Here is a 17,415-nt window from a genome sequence, read left to right on the forward strand (position 1 = left end):
TCTGTTTAGTGATATTTGAATTTTTTGTTTGCTGGGGTTCCAGGATGCTTTCACACTGTAGACATTTGTTTTAATTGAAGAGAGAAGTATTCAAAGTTTCATTCCCTGTAACAAATAACACAAAGTTTTGCTAAGAACACTGCATTTGCACAATTTTTTTGGAGCCCACCAGCTTGACAAATTACAGAAATTTAGTACGTGATAGATGACATCCTAGTTTGTACCATAACAGATTTAAAGCATTTGGCTCTTAGAGTTATATAATATGATTAACTTCAACAACAGTTAACACTAGCAACTGGTATTTCTGAGTGGACTGGCTATTGGTAAATTAGCCAAAATAATTTATTTTCCTTTTCATTATGAAATATCAGGGAAGATCACAACTCAACCACAAACTGTCATTAAGTATGAATTCCAGTGATATGCAGATCATATCTGAATAACTTCCACGTGGGGGGAGGGGGACAGGTTAATGTAGGGAAGATTTTAACAGTTTTGTTCTGAAAGAGCAAAAAATAAATTTCATTCTGCTGTTATCTAAATCAGTTTTATCTGGCAGTAGGATATGGGAAGAAACAAATCTTATCTGATATTTTTAGGAGTGGTTGTTCCGAAGAAACGAGCACACAAATGAAGCAGATCATATAAAATTAACCTGCATTGCTATAAATCAGCAAAGGTATAGGAAAATAGCTGATTTAGAGGGTCAAAGTGTACAAAAAAAAAAAAAAAACCTTATCAATATTTACCTTTTAAATTACAGTAGATATTATAAAGTGTATTATTTATTTGTTTTTTTTTACAATAATGATATTTAGAATATGAAATACACTAGTTAATTTCTAGTTGCATTATAGGCACTGGATAAGAATTATATAAAGAGTAAAAAAAGCAAACACCACATTATTTCATTAGAGAAATACACAACCTTGACATGTATGAACACATTTATACATTTCTTCCTTGCAAATTCAAAATATAAAGATTTGCGATTTTATGCAGCAGTATTTGAAAAAAGGAGTAAGAAATTCAGCGACTTGTGCTTCCTGGTGTATGAAGTCTCCGTCTTTGGGTATGACACTTAAAGCACAAAGCTTGACTGTCAAGTGGATAGCAGCCATGGCCTTCGACTTGCGAAGAGAGTAGTAACCCACAGATCTAAGAAAGTACAAAATGTAATTACTGTAATTTCAAGTTGGCTTTAAAATAATCAAATTGAAGTAGTTTTTATTCTATTTTGCCATATTCTGTGTCCTTGTCATTTGTTCATTTTTTATTAATTGCATTTGTTCATAAAGAGGACACACGGTTCATTACAGGATTTAAACACTAAAAATATACAAGTGATATGACAGATGTGGTTACTTTGGTTCCAGAAAAAAGTATATACAACCTAATTTTAGATCAGCACATACATAAAGATATAGAAGCCATATTTCTAAAGATAGTAGTAGTAACAACACGATGCAAGGAAACAAAACATACGTAGAACCAGCCCAAAAAATAAAAATACCCACTTAATTTCCCACTGGTGCCAATTTGTGTACCTTTAAATTTATTGAAACTGTTCTCTTGCATAATACAAGGTGAAAGTTTATTCCAGAATTCAGTAACTCTTTGAATGCAAATTTATGTACATCTATTCTGTAACCATCCTTTTTTGATCTAAATTCATGTCCCCTTGTATGTGTCATCTAAGAAAAAATAAAGATACCATCAGTTTTTATTTTATTTAACCCATTTTTAAAGCCTTACACTTTAAGTCAGTCATGCAGATGTTTGATTGCTAGAGATTGCAATTAATGGAACCCCAGTCTTTCTTGGTAAGAATATCCTTTTGTTCCCCAACACTAATCTTGTTGCTCTTCTGTGCACCCTTTCTAACATATCTGTTCTTCCTAAAATGAGGTTTCCAAACTTATATGCAGTATTCTAACCATTGCCCGATATTTAGGCCACATCTGGATATGGGATAACCACTTTGTTCCTGTATATCATTAACAGATGGAATCCCATGGATTGGTGTAGTGGTCTGTTTGCATTGCTCAGAAAATTTCATGTCAGGCTGCAAAATACCCCTAGGTCTTTTTCCTTATAAACTTACCTTGAAACTGGTGCTACCTTAGTGCACTTTTCAGCACACTCTGATTACTGTCATTAACATACATGTATATTACAAACAGGTGTCCAAAACTGACTCCTGTAGTAGTCCTCATCACTGTAGTCCATGACAAGCAGTAGCCATTTATAACCACTCTGTCTCTTACTACTTAACTATCTCATTATAATAGTAACTTGTTCCCAATTTATACAAAAATCTTACATGTACACTATGAAGGGTATTAACTGAGATCTGATACGTGGCGTCAAATTATTGACACCATGTATCAGATTCAAAATATTGGATATATTTCACTACTCAGTTACTCTACTGAAAGTGCATAGGGCTACTTTGCTCACTTTTAGCTGCAGCAATTTCTTGTCCACCTCATTATGAAATAATCTGTATTAGATTTCTGCTAATGCTGTATCTAAAAACTTTGTGTGAACACAAATGCACAATATTCATTCAGCAATCTGTACAGAAGCTGTTTATATATGGTAAATGTGATTCGACCCTTTCTTTCTTTCCTGTGTTAACACATGCAAAGAATTCCTTGCTACTTTTCTTTGCATCCGTAGCCAGATTCCTCATAATCTTGCCTTAGCTTACCTAACCCACAGTGTCTTTTGATGATCTGATTAGTACGTCAAATTCATTTACTATGCTCCTAGCATTAGTGCACATAACATACAACGGCAACTGTTTTCACTCTTAGTAACCCTAATAGTGCCCATGTATTGCCTTGTTCCACTAGGATCCCCCCCCCCCATTGTTTGAGCAAATGTGTTGTCATCAAGGTTTTCAATGTCATCAGTTAATGCCTTCATAGTGTGCATGTATGTTTTTTGTATGAAGGCCAGGCATATCAAAAATGTTGAGGTTTTGTTGAGATTTTGTTCCTTTTGCTACTTCATAAAGGGAGAGAAGTGAAAGTTTTTGTATTTAGAATAGCCCATTTTTTTTCTCAATGCCAATGCAGATGTTTCTTCAGATTTCTGAAGAGGAATGGGCATGCTGGACACGACACCTGACTGGAAGTGGAATTTTACAACTACAATGTTGCCTCCAGCACAACATTGACCACAAAGGGTTAAGAAAATAATCTAGTACTCATATCAGCAATCGCATTTGTCTTTAAGAATCCATAAAAAAAAAAAAAAAAAAAAAAAAAGCAGCATGGCATTACTTGGTTTATAATATGCTTGTAGGATTGTCTTATACTTTCATATTTTTGCAGGCAGTAGGATTTAAACATCATAGATACAGTAATACCCCGACTTACGCGAACTCTGAGTTACGCGGTTCTTGATTTTTTTGTTTGGCAACGCTGCCGCCCACTATCTTCAAGGTCGTTTTTCATATGTTATCAATATACGGTGCGAAGGCGGAGAATGAGAGCGAAAGGTGAACAAAATTGAACTTTGCTGCTTTTACGTTTTTTATATCAGTGAAGGGGAAACACATTTCACCATAATAACGTAAAAACCAACACAATTCCAGCTATCGGTATAATCACAAATGCAATTAGATCGAGTTTACTACCAGTTTATAACAGATTTCACTAGCAGAAACGCAACTGGATTTTTATTGTTTTATGGTAGTAACCCCTAGAAATGTGAGGTGTTAATAGCGTATCTCTGCCTTTATGGTGTTGTTTATTCAGTTGCTACATGCGCGCAGCTTTGTTTATGCATATCAAGCGTGCCTCGTTTTGTAATTGTGCTTTATTCCCTAAAAATGAGTAAAATACTTAATTAAAAGGTGTGAAAAGGAAGCGTCCTGGTGAAGACTGCAGATTCTGAGAGAAAAATAAAAGCAATTATCGATAAACAGAGGCGGACTGGGTCAAAAATTCTTACCCGGGAAAATTTATAGTGGCCTCATACTATGGTTTATGGCCAAAATCACACTGGCCCACCGGGGTTTCCCCGGTAAGGCTTATGGCCAGCCGCCTCTGTCGATAGAGAAAAAATATGAAATTGTGAAACGCTTTGAGCGAAATGAAAGACCATGTGATATTGCACGTGCTACAGGCCTAAATGAAGCAACGGCGAAAAGCACATGACAATTGCAAACTCGACAGGTTGAAAATTGAAAAGGGCTTAAAATTTTTAGAAAACATAGACTCCAACGAAGAACGCGTTATAGCTACAAAGCAAGGAATAAAAAAAAATTATTAGCTTGCTACGAAGAAATTCTGCGTGAAAAAAACGCGCTGTGTCGTCAGATGAATTTGTTAATTTTATGAAGCCATCGACATCGAAATAACTTTTTAACGTAAGTCATTTGTTTTATTAATATTTTTCTTCTGAACTAGTGTTTTTGTTAGTCCTTGGTCCCAATTAAGCAAAATTTATATGTATTTATATGCAAAGTTGTACCCCGACTTACGCGATTTTCGTCGGACCCGCCTATCGCGTAACTTCGGGGTATTACTGTATTGCAATAGTCTTAATTCTTGCAGGCAGAACCTGCCTTTGCAGTGAATTGTCCAGCTTTCCATTACTTTCAGATGGCTTCTCCAAAGGTTAACTGGCCATTTTGTTTAAAAGATAAGGTTGCTATGATGGCCTGTTTCAGGACCAAGTGGTTTCTCATTAGATAGCAGCTGGTCTCTAGTGATAACAGTTGTAGAGAACTAAACAATAGTTGTTGTTTAATTGTAGTTATATCTTGTAAAGAAAATGTTCAATGTATGCTGCCCTTTAGTATGCAAAATCAGTTTTTAAAAGTTGTAACATAGCTAAAGCTGTCTGAAAGTAGTGCAATACCAGAGTGACTTGTTACAAAAGCAAGCTTGTTCTGTAATGAGAATTAAGATTATTGCATTATCCCTGCAGTTTCAATCCTGCTGCCTGCAAAACCAGATGGACAAGATAGTCATAAATGTTTACAGATGTAAATAAGTTAGCCGATAGCTTTTTTTTTTAAATTACAGTACAGAAACTTCAATAATCATTTCACACATACACAAATGGATATATAACTTACTTCACACCGATAACATGTTGGGTGATAATTGCGACCCATGGCCAGAATTCTTTTAACTTCTTCATGGCCGGCATCGGGTACAATTAGCTGTTTGCAACCAAAACATTGTGGAGCATATTTCCTAAGAAAAATGGGATAAAATCTATAGTCACTGCTGCTAAAAAAAGAATTATGAACTGTTTTCAATAAAAATTAATACCTTATATACAAAAAAGAGGAGTAAGGAATAGTGTTCAGGTAACATTAAATGTCTGAAGAAGGCAGGGCTATGAAAAAGGAGAAGGGGTGCTGCCATCCATGGTCCAAACACAATGTAGAATTAAAAACTATTCAGTGATGTATAATATGCTGTTTTCTAAATAAAATTACTTTGAACCCCTACTAGAAAAAGTGTTCATAATTTAAGTTCACTATTCAGTGGTCGTTGCAGACTGAATAAATGGTTACATACATTGTAACTAAAATTACAGCCAATAGGCACTCAATATTCTAAACTCCTGCTCAACTTAATGAACTCTGCAAGACATGAATTTCTGAAAGTAAAATAGATGAGGATGAAATACTTTCAATATTTGTATAATTAACTTATATTGGACAATACAATGCAGTTTTTTTTTTTTTTTTTTTTTATGTAAAATTAGTACCTCTACTATGTTATAATAAAATAAATTTTGCTTAATTTTCAAAACTTTCCAAGGCCAGAAGAGTTTACATATTTATTGTGACTCCGACGACACTGAATTAATTATTACTGGCAGCCAGGTTTTTGGTACTACAATTCACAGTGGGCCAAGCATTTTTTGTAGCGGCAAACATGCTCAAATCCATAATCTACTACCACACGTGCTAATCACTGGATTACGGTTGTGCTATTTTCTTGTTAATCTAAGAAAATTCTTTTCCTGATATTGTAAAGTACATTATATCATAATATTACCACAACAGAAAATTTCAAGAAAAGAAATTTAAAATAAATTGTCAGATTTCTAATTAAAGCTTATTGACATTTATATTGCTTTTTCTATCATTGCACAACATAATACGTCTATATTAAATGCCAGATTTGGGTAGTCAGGATCCCTGTTGCACATATTTTCAGACCATAAAAATAAAGTTTTTTTGGAGAGGGGGAGGAAGCTTGATCACTAGTATTGTTCTGTAACCTTGGAGCCTTACAGCAACTACTGTAGTATACCATATATTGGTATACTACAGTACAGACTTTTTGGCATGTATCCTCCCATTATATCATTACAATTTTATAAATTGGGAGTTTACTGTAGTGAAAAATGGAGTAATCTCCCATTAATTAAATAAGATTTTTTGCCTGTTATGATAAAAGTCAGGAAAGATTCTCAAAAGGCAAGAAGTATACACCAATGAGACAAAACATGACCAACAAGTCATGCAAATTGAAGCAACTGTCGGTGAACTACGGCACGGGTTGGGACTATAAAAAACACCTGATACTGAGCTCCGTTAATCAGTGTTACTCTTGTTCTTCAGATGGCAAAGTCAGCGGACTTAAGCAAGTTTGAAAAAGGCCAAATTGTAATGTCCAGACGACTGGGTCAGAGCATCTGAAATGGCACGGCTTGTGGTTAGTATCTACCTACCAAAAGTGGTCTGAGGAGGGGAAACCACGAATGGCTGGCAAGGTGTTGGACGACCATGGCTCATCAATGCTTGAGGTGAGCGAAGGCTATCCTGGATGGCACGTGGCAACAGACGACAGACTAGCGCAACTCACTAGTAATTGGAATGCTAGTGATGGGAGTAATGTATCATAACACACAGTATGTCGAACCCGACTGAAAATGGGGCTGCTCCAAGTGTCCATGGTTCACCAGCGACAGCACCTACAATGGGCACGCGAGCATTTTCAATGCTCGCGTGCCCGTTGTAGGCCTTGAGTGATTGGAAGAAGGTCGTCTGGTCCAATGAATCTTGTTTCCTGTTGCACCACGTGGATGACCAGGTATGTGCGTCATTTACCTGGGGAAGCGATGCACCGTGGGACGAAAACTAGCCGGTGGCGGCAGTGTCATGCTTTGGGCGATGTGCTGCTGGGATACCCTGGTTCCAGTCATTCGTGGGCCGGGCACTCTGATGTCTGCCACCTACCTAAACATCATTGCTGACCAGGTACACCCTTTCGTGGCAACGGTCTTTCCCTCTGGCAGTGCCATCTTTCAGCAGGATAATATGCATGCCACACCACCCGGATTGTTCGAGACTGATTTGCGGAACATGAGGAAGATTTCCAGGAATTATCCTGGCCTCCAAATTCCCTACACATTAATCCCATCGAGCATCTGTGGTTTGTGCTGGAACAGCAACTCCGGCCTGCAGCATCTCAACCACGGACCTTACAGGAGTTAAAGGATCTGCTGGTTACGTGTTGGTACCAGATACAAGACATTTAGAAATATTGTAGCATCCATGCCTCGTCGGGTACAAGCTGTTTTGGCTGCACGTGGAGGACCACCCATCATTAGGTAGGTGGTCATAATGTTTTGGCTCATCGGTGTATACGTATTTTATTATAAACTCAGCTTCTTTGCATTTTAAACTTTTTTTAATTCTCTATACTTCTATATCTCACCTTTGATAGTCTTTGACACAATACACAAGCTTGTTTTTATCACACGTAAAAGGAATGCCATCAAGACAGTGTCCACAGGTAGTGCATTTAAAACAGGCAGGATGATAGGGTTTATCTAAGGCTCGTAAAATCTAAAAACATTAAAAAAAAACCCACATTATTCTGTGCTTAAAAATGAATCTATAAAACTGCTGATGCAAAAATATACATTAATACTTTTAATTAGTTTTGTAGTTTGTGTAATAAATTTTAAGAGGTGAAGTAGAAAAGTAGACAGTTTCCCCATGACCTTCCTGAACTGACAAGGTTTTTTGTCTTATTTAAGGTACAAATGCTTTTTATTTATAAATTAAAATACTATAGATAAACATTATATCAATGTATAGTGTGTACTTTAGTATGTACACACTATACATTAATGGAACAAATTTTCATATTGAAAATAATGTGCTGAAAGGACATTACATGTTATTCGTGATGAATTAAGTAAATTGAATGAACCACATGGTGTCATAAGTGAATTTTATTCTATAAAAAATTAACTTGGAACAACAAAACTGTATTTCCTATGTAATTTACTTTCACACAATTGGAACTAAATAACAGCCAACAATTTTAAACTTTTTTTTGATGAATGAAATCAACTGATTTTGACTAAATTGCATGTGCTGGAAACGAAAATGACAGTAGAAAGTTTGAAGCACGTCAGTTATGGCTTCGTGTTCCTTTCTTCCAAAAATTGTGAATTTTTACTTATCTAAATGTACTCGACTACTTGTAAATTAATTGTTTAAAATAGAAACGATGACCAGTAATTTTCCAAATGGATAAAAAATAACATATTTAAACAACTTAAAACCTATTTGGATTTAAATAAGCAATTAACAAACAAAAGTGGAGGCAAAAATAGGAAATCTTACTACTTAGTTATTTTTTACTCTTATGAACAGAATGGTTCTCTCTTATCAGAAACCAGCAACAGTCACCCATCACTGCTGGATCCCATCATCCTTAATACCGCTGCTCCACAGTGTGGATATCTTGGGGGAATCGTTCCCCCTAATTGTCACTGACAGATCCCAACTTGTCCAGAAAGAAGTCCTGGTACGAATGTAGGAAGTGTATCTTCAGCGACATTTGGCATCCTAACTTTTGATAGTTATGGAACAATTCTTCTATCAACTCTTTATAGTTCTCTACTTTTTTTATTTAAAAACTCGCTAACAACAGCTCTGAAGGGATTTCTACGCAGCTAATTCAGTGGCATTAAGTTTAGTTTCAGAGAGTTCATCCTTTAAAAGCCATCTAATTTGTGGGCCTACAAATATACCCTCCTTCAACTTTACATCACTAATTTTTGGAAACTGGCTTTTTTAAGTACTCGAAACCTTCACTATTTTTGTCAAAAGCTTTTACAAAATTTTTCAGGAGACCCAACTTAATGTGCAAAGGTGGGAGAAGCACCATTTCAGGATTCACTAAAGGTGTGCATTTGATGTTGAGTTCCCCAGGAACATACAGTAATACCCCGAAGTTACGCGATAGGTGGGTCCGACGAAAATCGCGTAAGTCGAATTTGCGTAAGTCGGGGTACAACTTTGCATATAAATACATATAAATTTTGCTCAATTGGGACCAAGGACTAACAAAAACACTAGTTTAGAAGAAAAATATTAATAAAATTGCAGTTCTTTATACATATTAATACAAAATATGTATTAAAAAAAACAAATGACTTACGTTAAAAAGTTATTTCGATGTCGATGGCTTCATAAAATCTAACAAATTCGTCTGACGACACAGCGCCTTCTTTTTTTCACGCAGAATTTCTTCGTAGCAAGCTAATAATTTTTTTTATTCCTTGCTTTGTAGCTATAACGCGTTCTTCGTTGGAGTCTATGTTTTCTAAAATTTTTAAGCCCTTTACAATTGAGCCCTTTTCAATTTTCAACCTGTCAAGTTTGCAATTGTCATGTGCTTTTCGCCGTTGCTTCATTTAGGCCTGTAGCACATGCAATATCACATGGTCTTTCATTTCGCTCAAAGTGTTTCACAATTTCATATTTTTTCTCTATCGACAGAGGCGGACTGGCCATAAGGGCCAGTGTAACCCCAGTGGGCCAGTGTGATTTTGGCCATAAACCATAGTATGAGGCCACTATAAATTTTCCCTGGTAAGAATTTTTGACCCAGTCCGCCTCTGTTTATCGATAATTGCTTTTCTTTTTCTCTCTGAATCTGCAGTGTCTTCACCAGTACGCTTCCTTTTCACACCTTTTAATTAAGTATTTTACTAATTTTTAGGGAATAAAGCGCAATTACAAAACGAGGAGGCACGCTTGATACCCATAAACAAAGCTGCGCGCATGTAGCAACTGAATAAACAACACCATAAAGGCAGAGATACACTATTAACACCCCACATTTCTAGGGGTTACTACCATAAAAATCCAGTTGCGTTTCTGCTAGTGAAATCTGTTATAAACTGGTAGTAAACTCGATCTAATTGCATTTGCGATTATACCGATAGCTGGAATTGTGTTGGTTTTTACGTTATTATGGTGAAATGTGTTTCCCCTTCACTGATATAAAAAACATAAAATCAGCAAAGTTGAATTTTGTTCATCTTTCGCTCTCATTCTCCGCCGTCGCACCGTATATCGATAACATATGAAAAACGACCTTGAAGATAGTGGGCGGCAGCTTTGCCAAACGAAAAAATCAAGAACCGCGTAACTCCGAGTTCGCGTAAGTCGGGGTAGCGTAAGTCGGGGTATTACTGTATTCTTCTCTGATGGGCCATTCCTTCACAATATAATGATGTTCTACTGCACAATAATTATTAAAAACCACCCTATAGTCCAAGCAACAAAGCAATCTACGTATACATGCAAACAAATTAGCTTTCGACCTCTTAAATCTCTAAATCGTATATTAAAATTAAGCATTTAAAAGCTTGATATTTATTTAAAATAAAGAATCACTTTACCTTGTCTAGAATAGGTCTTCCACAAGCAGCACACTTTTCCAGCATATTCTAAAGCAAACAAAAAAATCTTAAGTAAAGCATTCAGTGTAAGTTATTGCACATTGTGATTTTACTTCAGTAATAAAATCTTAATTCTGTAATAATTCTAAATAGAAAATAAATTTGAAGTCATGAAATGCAGACCTCAAGGATATAAGAAACATGATATCACTCAGACACAGATGATGCAGAATTTGAATAAGGCGAGTACATTGTGTACAAAAAGAAGACAGGATGAGGATTATGTTCTGGTTATTTAATTTAAATATGGACACTGCTCTTCTTGAACTAATGTCATTAATGGAGTCCCTCAGGGAAGGAGGTTCAATGCTATGCCCCTTGTTGTTTTCAACATTTATTAAGTTTTTGCTGATGATACAAAGGTTGGCAAGATAGTTAATCACAGGAATATGGGTAGCAATAATCCCAGGATAGCATATCAATTGGTACTACATTCAAGATAATGCAGAATGAAAAAGACCTGGGTGTGAGTGTACAGTCTGACATGAAGTTATCTCAGCAGTGCAGATAGGCTGCTAGGGAAAACTCAGGATTCTGTAATTGATATACAGGAATTTGATTAAAAGGACCAGAGTTGATTATTCCATTCCATAAGACAATGGTCAGGCTACATCTTGAGTATTGCATACAGGTCTGGAGGCCTCATTTTAGGAAGGATGAAGAGATGCTGGAAACAGTAAATTTTTTTTGTTTTAAATGTATGACTTTATTTCTTTTTAACTTCCAGAATTTCATTCTGGTATTCTCTGGCACAAAAAATGCTCTGCTAATAACACAGAACAACAGCTGTAGAAAATTATGCATTGCATAAAATGACACGCTATATGTGGGAGAAAGATAATGCAGTATCTTTCCAAATCAGACAATAAGGGATTTATTTAAAGAAGTAACTACCATCAGGAGTAAAGGGAAGGGCTTTTGCTTTCATAAAGGTGACTATAATAGTTTCAGACAGTTTTTAAAAGTAAATTCTAAATGGGAAGCATTCAGGGAAATAATTATAGAAGCTACTAAGCTTTTCAAACCAACTAAGAAATACTGTGTAAGGTTTAGCTCTAAATGGATGTCAGAAGAACTAATGAGACTTGTGGCAGAGAAGAAAAATGAATGGGATGCACATAAATTACATTAGCCAACACGATTTTTACCTCCAAGAACTTAAATGCTGTTTTAACCAATTTTTATGCGTAGATTTCGAAAATCACCATACCAGTTTCACATCACATCACAGTTATTAAATATAGAGGAAGTTAACTGTTTTACCAAAATATGCCAATTTTGCATAATCTAGCCATTAATGTATGACATGCTGATTTATTTTAACAGATATAAGCTAATTCTCTTAATTTTAGCAATCGATTCTGGCCTCGGTTTTCTTGTGATAAACATAATCAGACTTCTACCTATGGTTCTTAGGTTCAAATTCCAATGCAACAATTTATAATTTGAAGAGAGCACACTTAGTGTTTTTGGTGAGGATTTTTTGTAGGCTGTGCCAATGTTTTCCAAGTATTAACTGATAGTGACATGTTCTCAAGGTTGTAAATCTATCCTCCAAAACTCCTCAAGAGCAGGGGGGTGTGGCTCTCCTACCACTTCACAAGATGTCAACTATCAGCCAGTAGGTTCAGGTAGTGAGGTACATTTAATCAAACAAGATGAGTTGAATGATTTGGTTTGAAACTTTGGCACTTACTCACAGATGCCTCAAAATTAAGTTTAAGAGCAGTTTTGCTTCATAATGGCAATGAATTTCCATCAGTTCCTGTATTTCATTCAGTTGGACTTAAAGAAAGTCATGAAAGCATTCTAAGGTTTTACATGCTATAAAATACCAGGATTATCTTAAGTGATTTTAAGGTTTGCTTGTTGTTTGCAGGAGGGATTTCACAAAATGTGTTTTGTGTTTGTGGGACAGCCATGCGACAGAAGAACATTATGTTGTGCAACATTGGAACAAGTAGGATGAGTTTATACCAGGACAATGTAATGTAAAATATATTCCTTTAGTGCAATCAAACAAGGTTCTTCTTCCATCCCTGCACATCAAACTTGGGTGGATGAAAAATTTTGTGAAGGGACTAGATAAAGAAGGTAATGGATTTGCATACTTTCTAATTTAACATATGCCAAACTTCTTCAAGAGGAGTGTTTCCATTTACAATGGGTTTCCTCAGCCTACAAGTTATTTCTTGTTAGGAATTTTTTTCACGCCATAAAGTGCAGTTCAACGTGTCTTTGTCGGTTAACCCTCGGGCTGTCATGCACTCCTGTACTCCATCCATCCATGTCCTCTTAGGTCTACCTCTTCTTCTTCCAGGAGGTATCCATTCCAGGATAGCCTTTGGATATCTGTTTTCTTGCATCTGTTTTACATGTCCATACCATGTTAGACACTTTTCTTTGATGGCGTCAATAATAGTCTTTTTCACTTCCATTTTTTCCCTTATGTCTTCATTCCATTTTCTGTCTCTTCTAGAAGTTCCTGCTGAGCATCTCCAAAAATCCATTTCTGTGGAGAGCAATTTGTTTTCTGCTCGCCTATTCAATGTCCAGGTTTCCGCTCCGTACAATAGAAGACTTTGTACAATCGTTTGAAATATAAAAGTTTCTTTGTTTTATTTAGGATATTTTTGCTCCACAGAACAGAGTTTAACATGCCGATAGCCTTTCTGCCATCTGCAATTCTCTTATTGATCTCTGCTTGGGATGATCCATCACTTTGTAAGATTGATCCCAAATATTTGAATTTATCAACTTGTTTTATTTTAAAACCTGCAATATTTAGAACGTGTCCTGGCCCTGAAGACAACATTTCAGTCTTGCTAAAATAGATTTGTAGGCCCCATTGTTTAAATTCCTCAAACAATTGATGACAAGCATACTTTGCATCTTCTAAGTCTTGTGCTATCACCACCCTGATCATCTGCAAAAAGTAAATTGTGAATATAGGTGTTCTTATTAATCGGCAATCCCATTTTATTACATTTTTTTGACCAGGATGTCGATATAAATTTTGAAAAGTGTTGGTGACATGCAACAACCTTGTAATAAGCCTTTTAAAGTGTGGAATTCAGGTGACAAAGCTGATCCCACTTTAATTCTGCATCTATTATTCCTGGAAATTGCCTTAATAATGTTAATCAGTTGTCCATAAAATATTTGCCTCTTTCAGTGCTTCCCATAAGAGTTTTCTTAGAACACTGTCATATGCCTTTTCAAGGTCAACGAAAATCATAAAGATTTTTTTTCCCTTTTGATTGGCATTTTTCAAGGATCTGTCGTATACTGTTGAGATATGGTCTATACATGACCTCCCGGCTGAAAAACCACTTTGTTCTCCCGATACCTCGATTCGGGGCTTCTAAATGGTTCCTGATCCATTTTCCAAGGATCTTTAAGAGCGGGTTCAGGACGCATATTCCTTGTAATTTGAACAGATTTTCCGATCGCCCTTCTTATAAATTGATGTAATATATCCTGTTATCATTTCTTTTGGTATTTCTTCTCCTCTCAGTATACTATTTAACAGTTTTTGTATCAGAACAGCCACTCCTCTTCCTCCATATTTCAGAAGTTCCATGTAAACTCCTCCAGGTCCAGGTGATTTGCCATTCCTTCCTTCCTTTAGCAGGAGTTCCACTTCCCTAACAAACTTTTAAACCCGAGTCTTCTACACCAAAATCCTCCATCATCTTGAACTCTTCCCAGTCTTCTTTTAAAAGTCCTTTATAGTACTCTGTCCAAGTCTTTTAAAGGTATTAATTGCAAACCAGCATTGTGTTTATTCTGTTTTCTTAAGGACCTTCCACGATTCGCTGATTGCTTGAAGCCCAATTTGCTATTAATAGTTGCACATTTCCTTTCCCATTCTTCATTTTTCGCTTCTACTACCAACTGATTGGCTATTTTCTTTTTTTCAACATAAATGTTCCTATATGCATCATTCCTATCACCCAGCCATTTCTGATATGCAAGTTTCTTTTCCTCTACAGTAGCTCTTACCTTCTCTATAATACAGGTCGTTTTTGGTCCTTGGCTCTTCTTTTTGCCTAGGATTTCATGAGCTATTTTTTTAACAGTATTTTTTAAATATTCGTAGATTTCTTCAGTATTACCTTTTATCTCTATGTTAATTGCAGCATCCAATCTCTGGGTGAAGTTGTTTCTAATGCTGTCGTCCTGGAGAAGGGCAACGTTAAATTGATCCACTTGTAGCATTTCTCCTTCCCTGCATTGTTGGTTGTCCACACATATTTTCTTAATCCAGTTCCACCTCAGTGTTGTTTTAAACAAGAAAATGGTCAGATTCACATTCAGCTCCTCTATAAACTGACATCTTTCAATACATATGTCCCCGAATGTTTTGAAATAATGTAATCTATAACTGATCTAATTTGTCTTGTCTCCTGTGACCATATTTATGGATATCCTTGTGTTGGAAAAATGTGTTGTTTATTCTCAAGTCGAACTGTTCACAAAGATTGCATAGTCTATCTCCCTTGTCGTTCCTCTCTTTCTCTCCAAATCTTCCAATAACTTTGCTATTTTGTTCAGTTCCTACTCTTGCATTGAAATCTCCCATTAGAAATATCTCTTTGTTCTTAGGAATTTTTTCTATTAGTTCTCTCAGATCCTCCCAAAAATTCATCCTTCAAGCTATTGGTGGTGTCATTAGTCGGGCATATATTCCCAAAATACATATTTCTCTCCCATACATTTTCAGTTCCAATGAGATCATTCTTTCATTAATAAATTGCCAGTTTTTGATGTTGTGTCTCAATTTCTTTTTAACAGCAATAGAAACTCCTGCTCTTGCCTCTTTCATTCTTATCGACTCCACTCCAAAAAAGGTAGTATTCTCCCATTATTTCCTCTCCACATCCCTTTTTCTTTGTCTCTGATAACACGACGATGTCTAACTTGAATTTTTGCAGTTCATCCGGAAGAAAGTTTCTTCTTTAGTTGAAAGGCCTTGAATATTCCGGCATCCCAAAATCATAGTCCTTTTCCGTTTGACGAGTCGTTCCCAAAAGTGCAGTCTATTTTCATTTTCACTTGTAGGTTGTTTAGCATGCCAAACTTAAGGAAGGAATTTTCATAGGACCCCAAATTAGGAAACTCCTGAAAGTCGATACCAACTGTGTTTAAAACTCAGTTAAAGGAGGTTGAATTGGCAGCTTGGCAATCATTTAAGGTGATAGTACATGGTTTTTTGTGTAATAGATAAGAAGAAAGCTATGACATGTTGGTGTCTAATTTAGTCAAGTGCTACAAAAATAGGGTGTTGAATGTCATTGAAAATTCATTTTCTTCACTCCTATCTTGAATTTTTCCACGAAAATCTGGGAGATATGAGTGATGAACAAGGGGAACGATTTCATCAAGATACTTCCACGATGGAAAATCAGTACCAAGGTCGCTGGGATACTGTAATGATGGGAGGAATTACTGCTGGTTCCTTGTGAGGGAGAGTAAGAAGGAATACAAGAGAAAATCCCTTAGTAGCAAACATTTTAAAGGACAATTACAGGTATATTGATTATATATTATTGAAATATAACTATTTCACAATGATTTATATTTTTTCCAAAGTTAAATGAGTCATAGAGAACATATATTTTTTTAAACTTGTATTACAAACTTGAATTATACATATATATCCCTTTATTTTAACATTCAAATGTACATCTTTTGATGTAAATGTGATAGAGACTTTTTATGGCGATTTTTGGAATCAGTGCATTTATTTCCCCCAGAATCACATATTTCATTGCATCACAATTCATTGCAGAGTTATGACAAAATTTTTTTTTGTTGGCTAGTGTTATCAGAGAATATAGAAGCCTATTGCAGATATAAACTAGAACCACAATCAAGTCACAAAGGAGGTTAGGCAAGCAAAGACAGATTATGAGATGTCTTCAGCAAAGGCTGCAAAGAAAAAGAGTAAATACTTCTTCACTTATATTAACAATAGAAGGAAGGAAGGAAGGAAGGGGTTGAATCACATTGGTCCACTGATAGTTGATGATCCTGCTCAGGTTGCTGGCAAATAGGTATTTTGCATCTAAATTCACACATGAATTCTTTAGGGAAGGAGATTTAGAAATTTATTAAACTCTAATAGGGAGCTAAATGATTTTGCTATTACAAAAAGGAAAGTGGAAACGTAATTGTTGAAGTTAAACATAAAAAAAAAGTATCTGTGGTGAATGGGATCTATCCAATTATATTAAAGGAGGTAAGCAACCCCTTAGTTATAATTATGAGAGCATCTTTGGACTCAGAAGAGGTCCCTGCAGACTGGAGATGTGGAAATGTAAAGCCAATTCAAAAAGGGGATAAAAAAACAGTGACATGAGTAATTTCAGATCCACGAATTTCTGTTCCAGGAAAAATAATCAAATTTTTTTGATTATTTTTAAAATATAATTTGATATTATATACTTGGATTTCAGGAATGCTTTTAATACTGTTTCACATAAAAGCCTGCCATACAAATTGGAGTATGGACTTTATCCATGGCAGTAACAAGTGGTTACTGCCATGGATAAAGGTGCAAGAATATTTGCATGCTATCGAGGCAGAGTCAGATGGGTCGAAAAACTGCTAGCTTGGGGAGATACACGGACTAATAGATTAACAGTAGCCGCTGGCAGA

At 35.8% G+C, this 17,415-nt stretch overlaps 1 protein-coding gene across 3 annotated transcripts in view; it reads right to left on the minus strand.

Annotated features, from left to right (window-relative positions):
• Nucleotides 1–932: 932 nt before the first annotated feature.
• The window catches only part of LOC150076109 (lipoma-preferred partner-like), a 76,704-nt gene continuing 60,221 nt past the window's right edge, over nt 933–17,415 (minus strand). For all 3 annotated transcript variants that reach the window (XM_090387467.1, XM_090387466.1, XM_090387468.1), the window contains exons 5-8: nt 10,693–10,740; nt 7,704–7,834; nt 5,099–5,219; nt 933–1,161 (exon numbers count right to left, since the gene is read on the minus strand). In XM_090387467.1, the coding sequence (XP_090243593.1) occupies nt 1,033–1,161; nt 5,099–5,219; nt 7,704–7,834; nt 10,693–10,740 (429 nt within the window). In that variant the 3' untranslated portion in view covers nt 933–1,032. The remainder of the gene's footprint in view (nt 1,162–5,098; nt 5,220–7,703; nt 7,835–10,692; nt 10,741–17,415) is intronic.

The sequence above is a fragment of the Mastigoproctus giganteus genome, chromosome 13 (genome assembly GCF_048544385.1).
Source record: "Mastigoproctus giganteus isolate SK-2022 chromosome 13, ASM4854438v1, whole genome shotgun sequence".
In the NCBI taxonomy this organism is placed as follows: Eukaryota; Metazoa; Arthropoda; class Arachnida; order Uropygi; family Thelyphonidae; genus Mastigoproctus; species Mastigoproctus giganteus.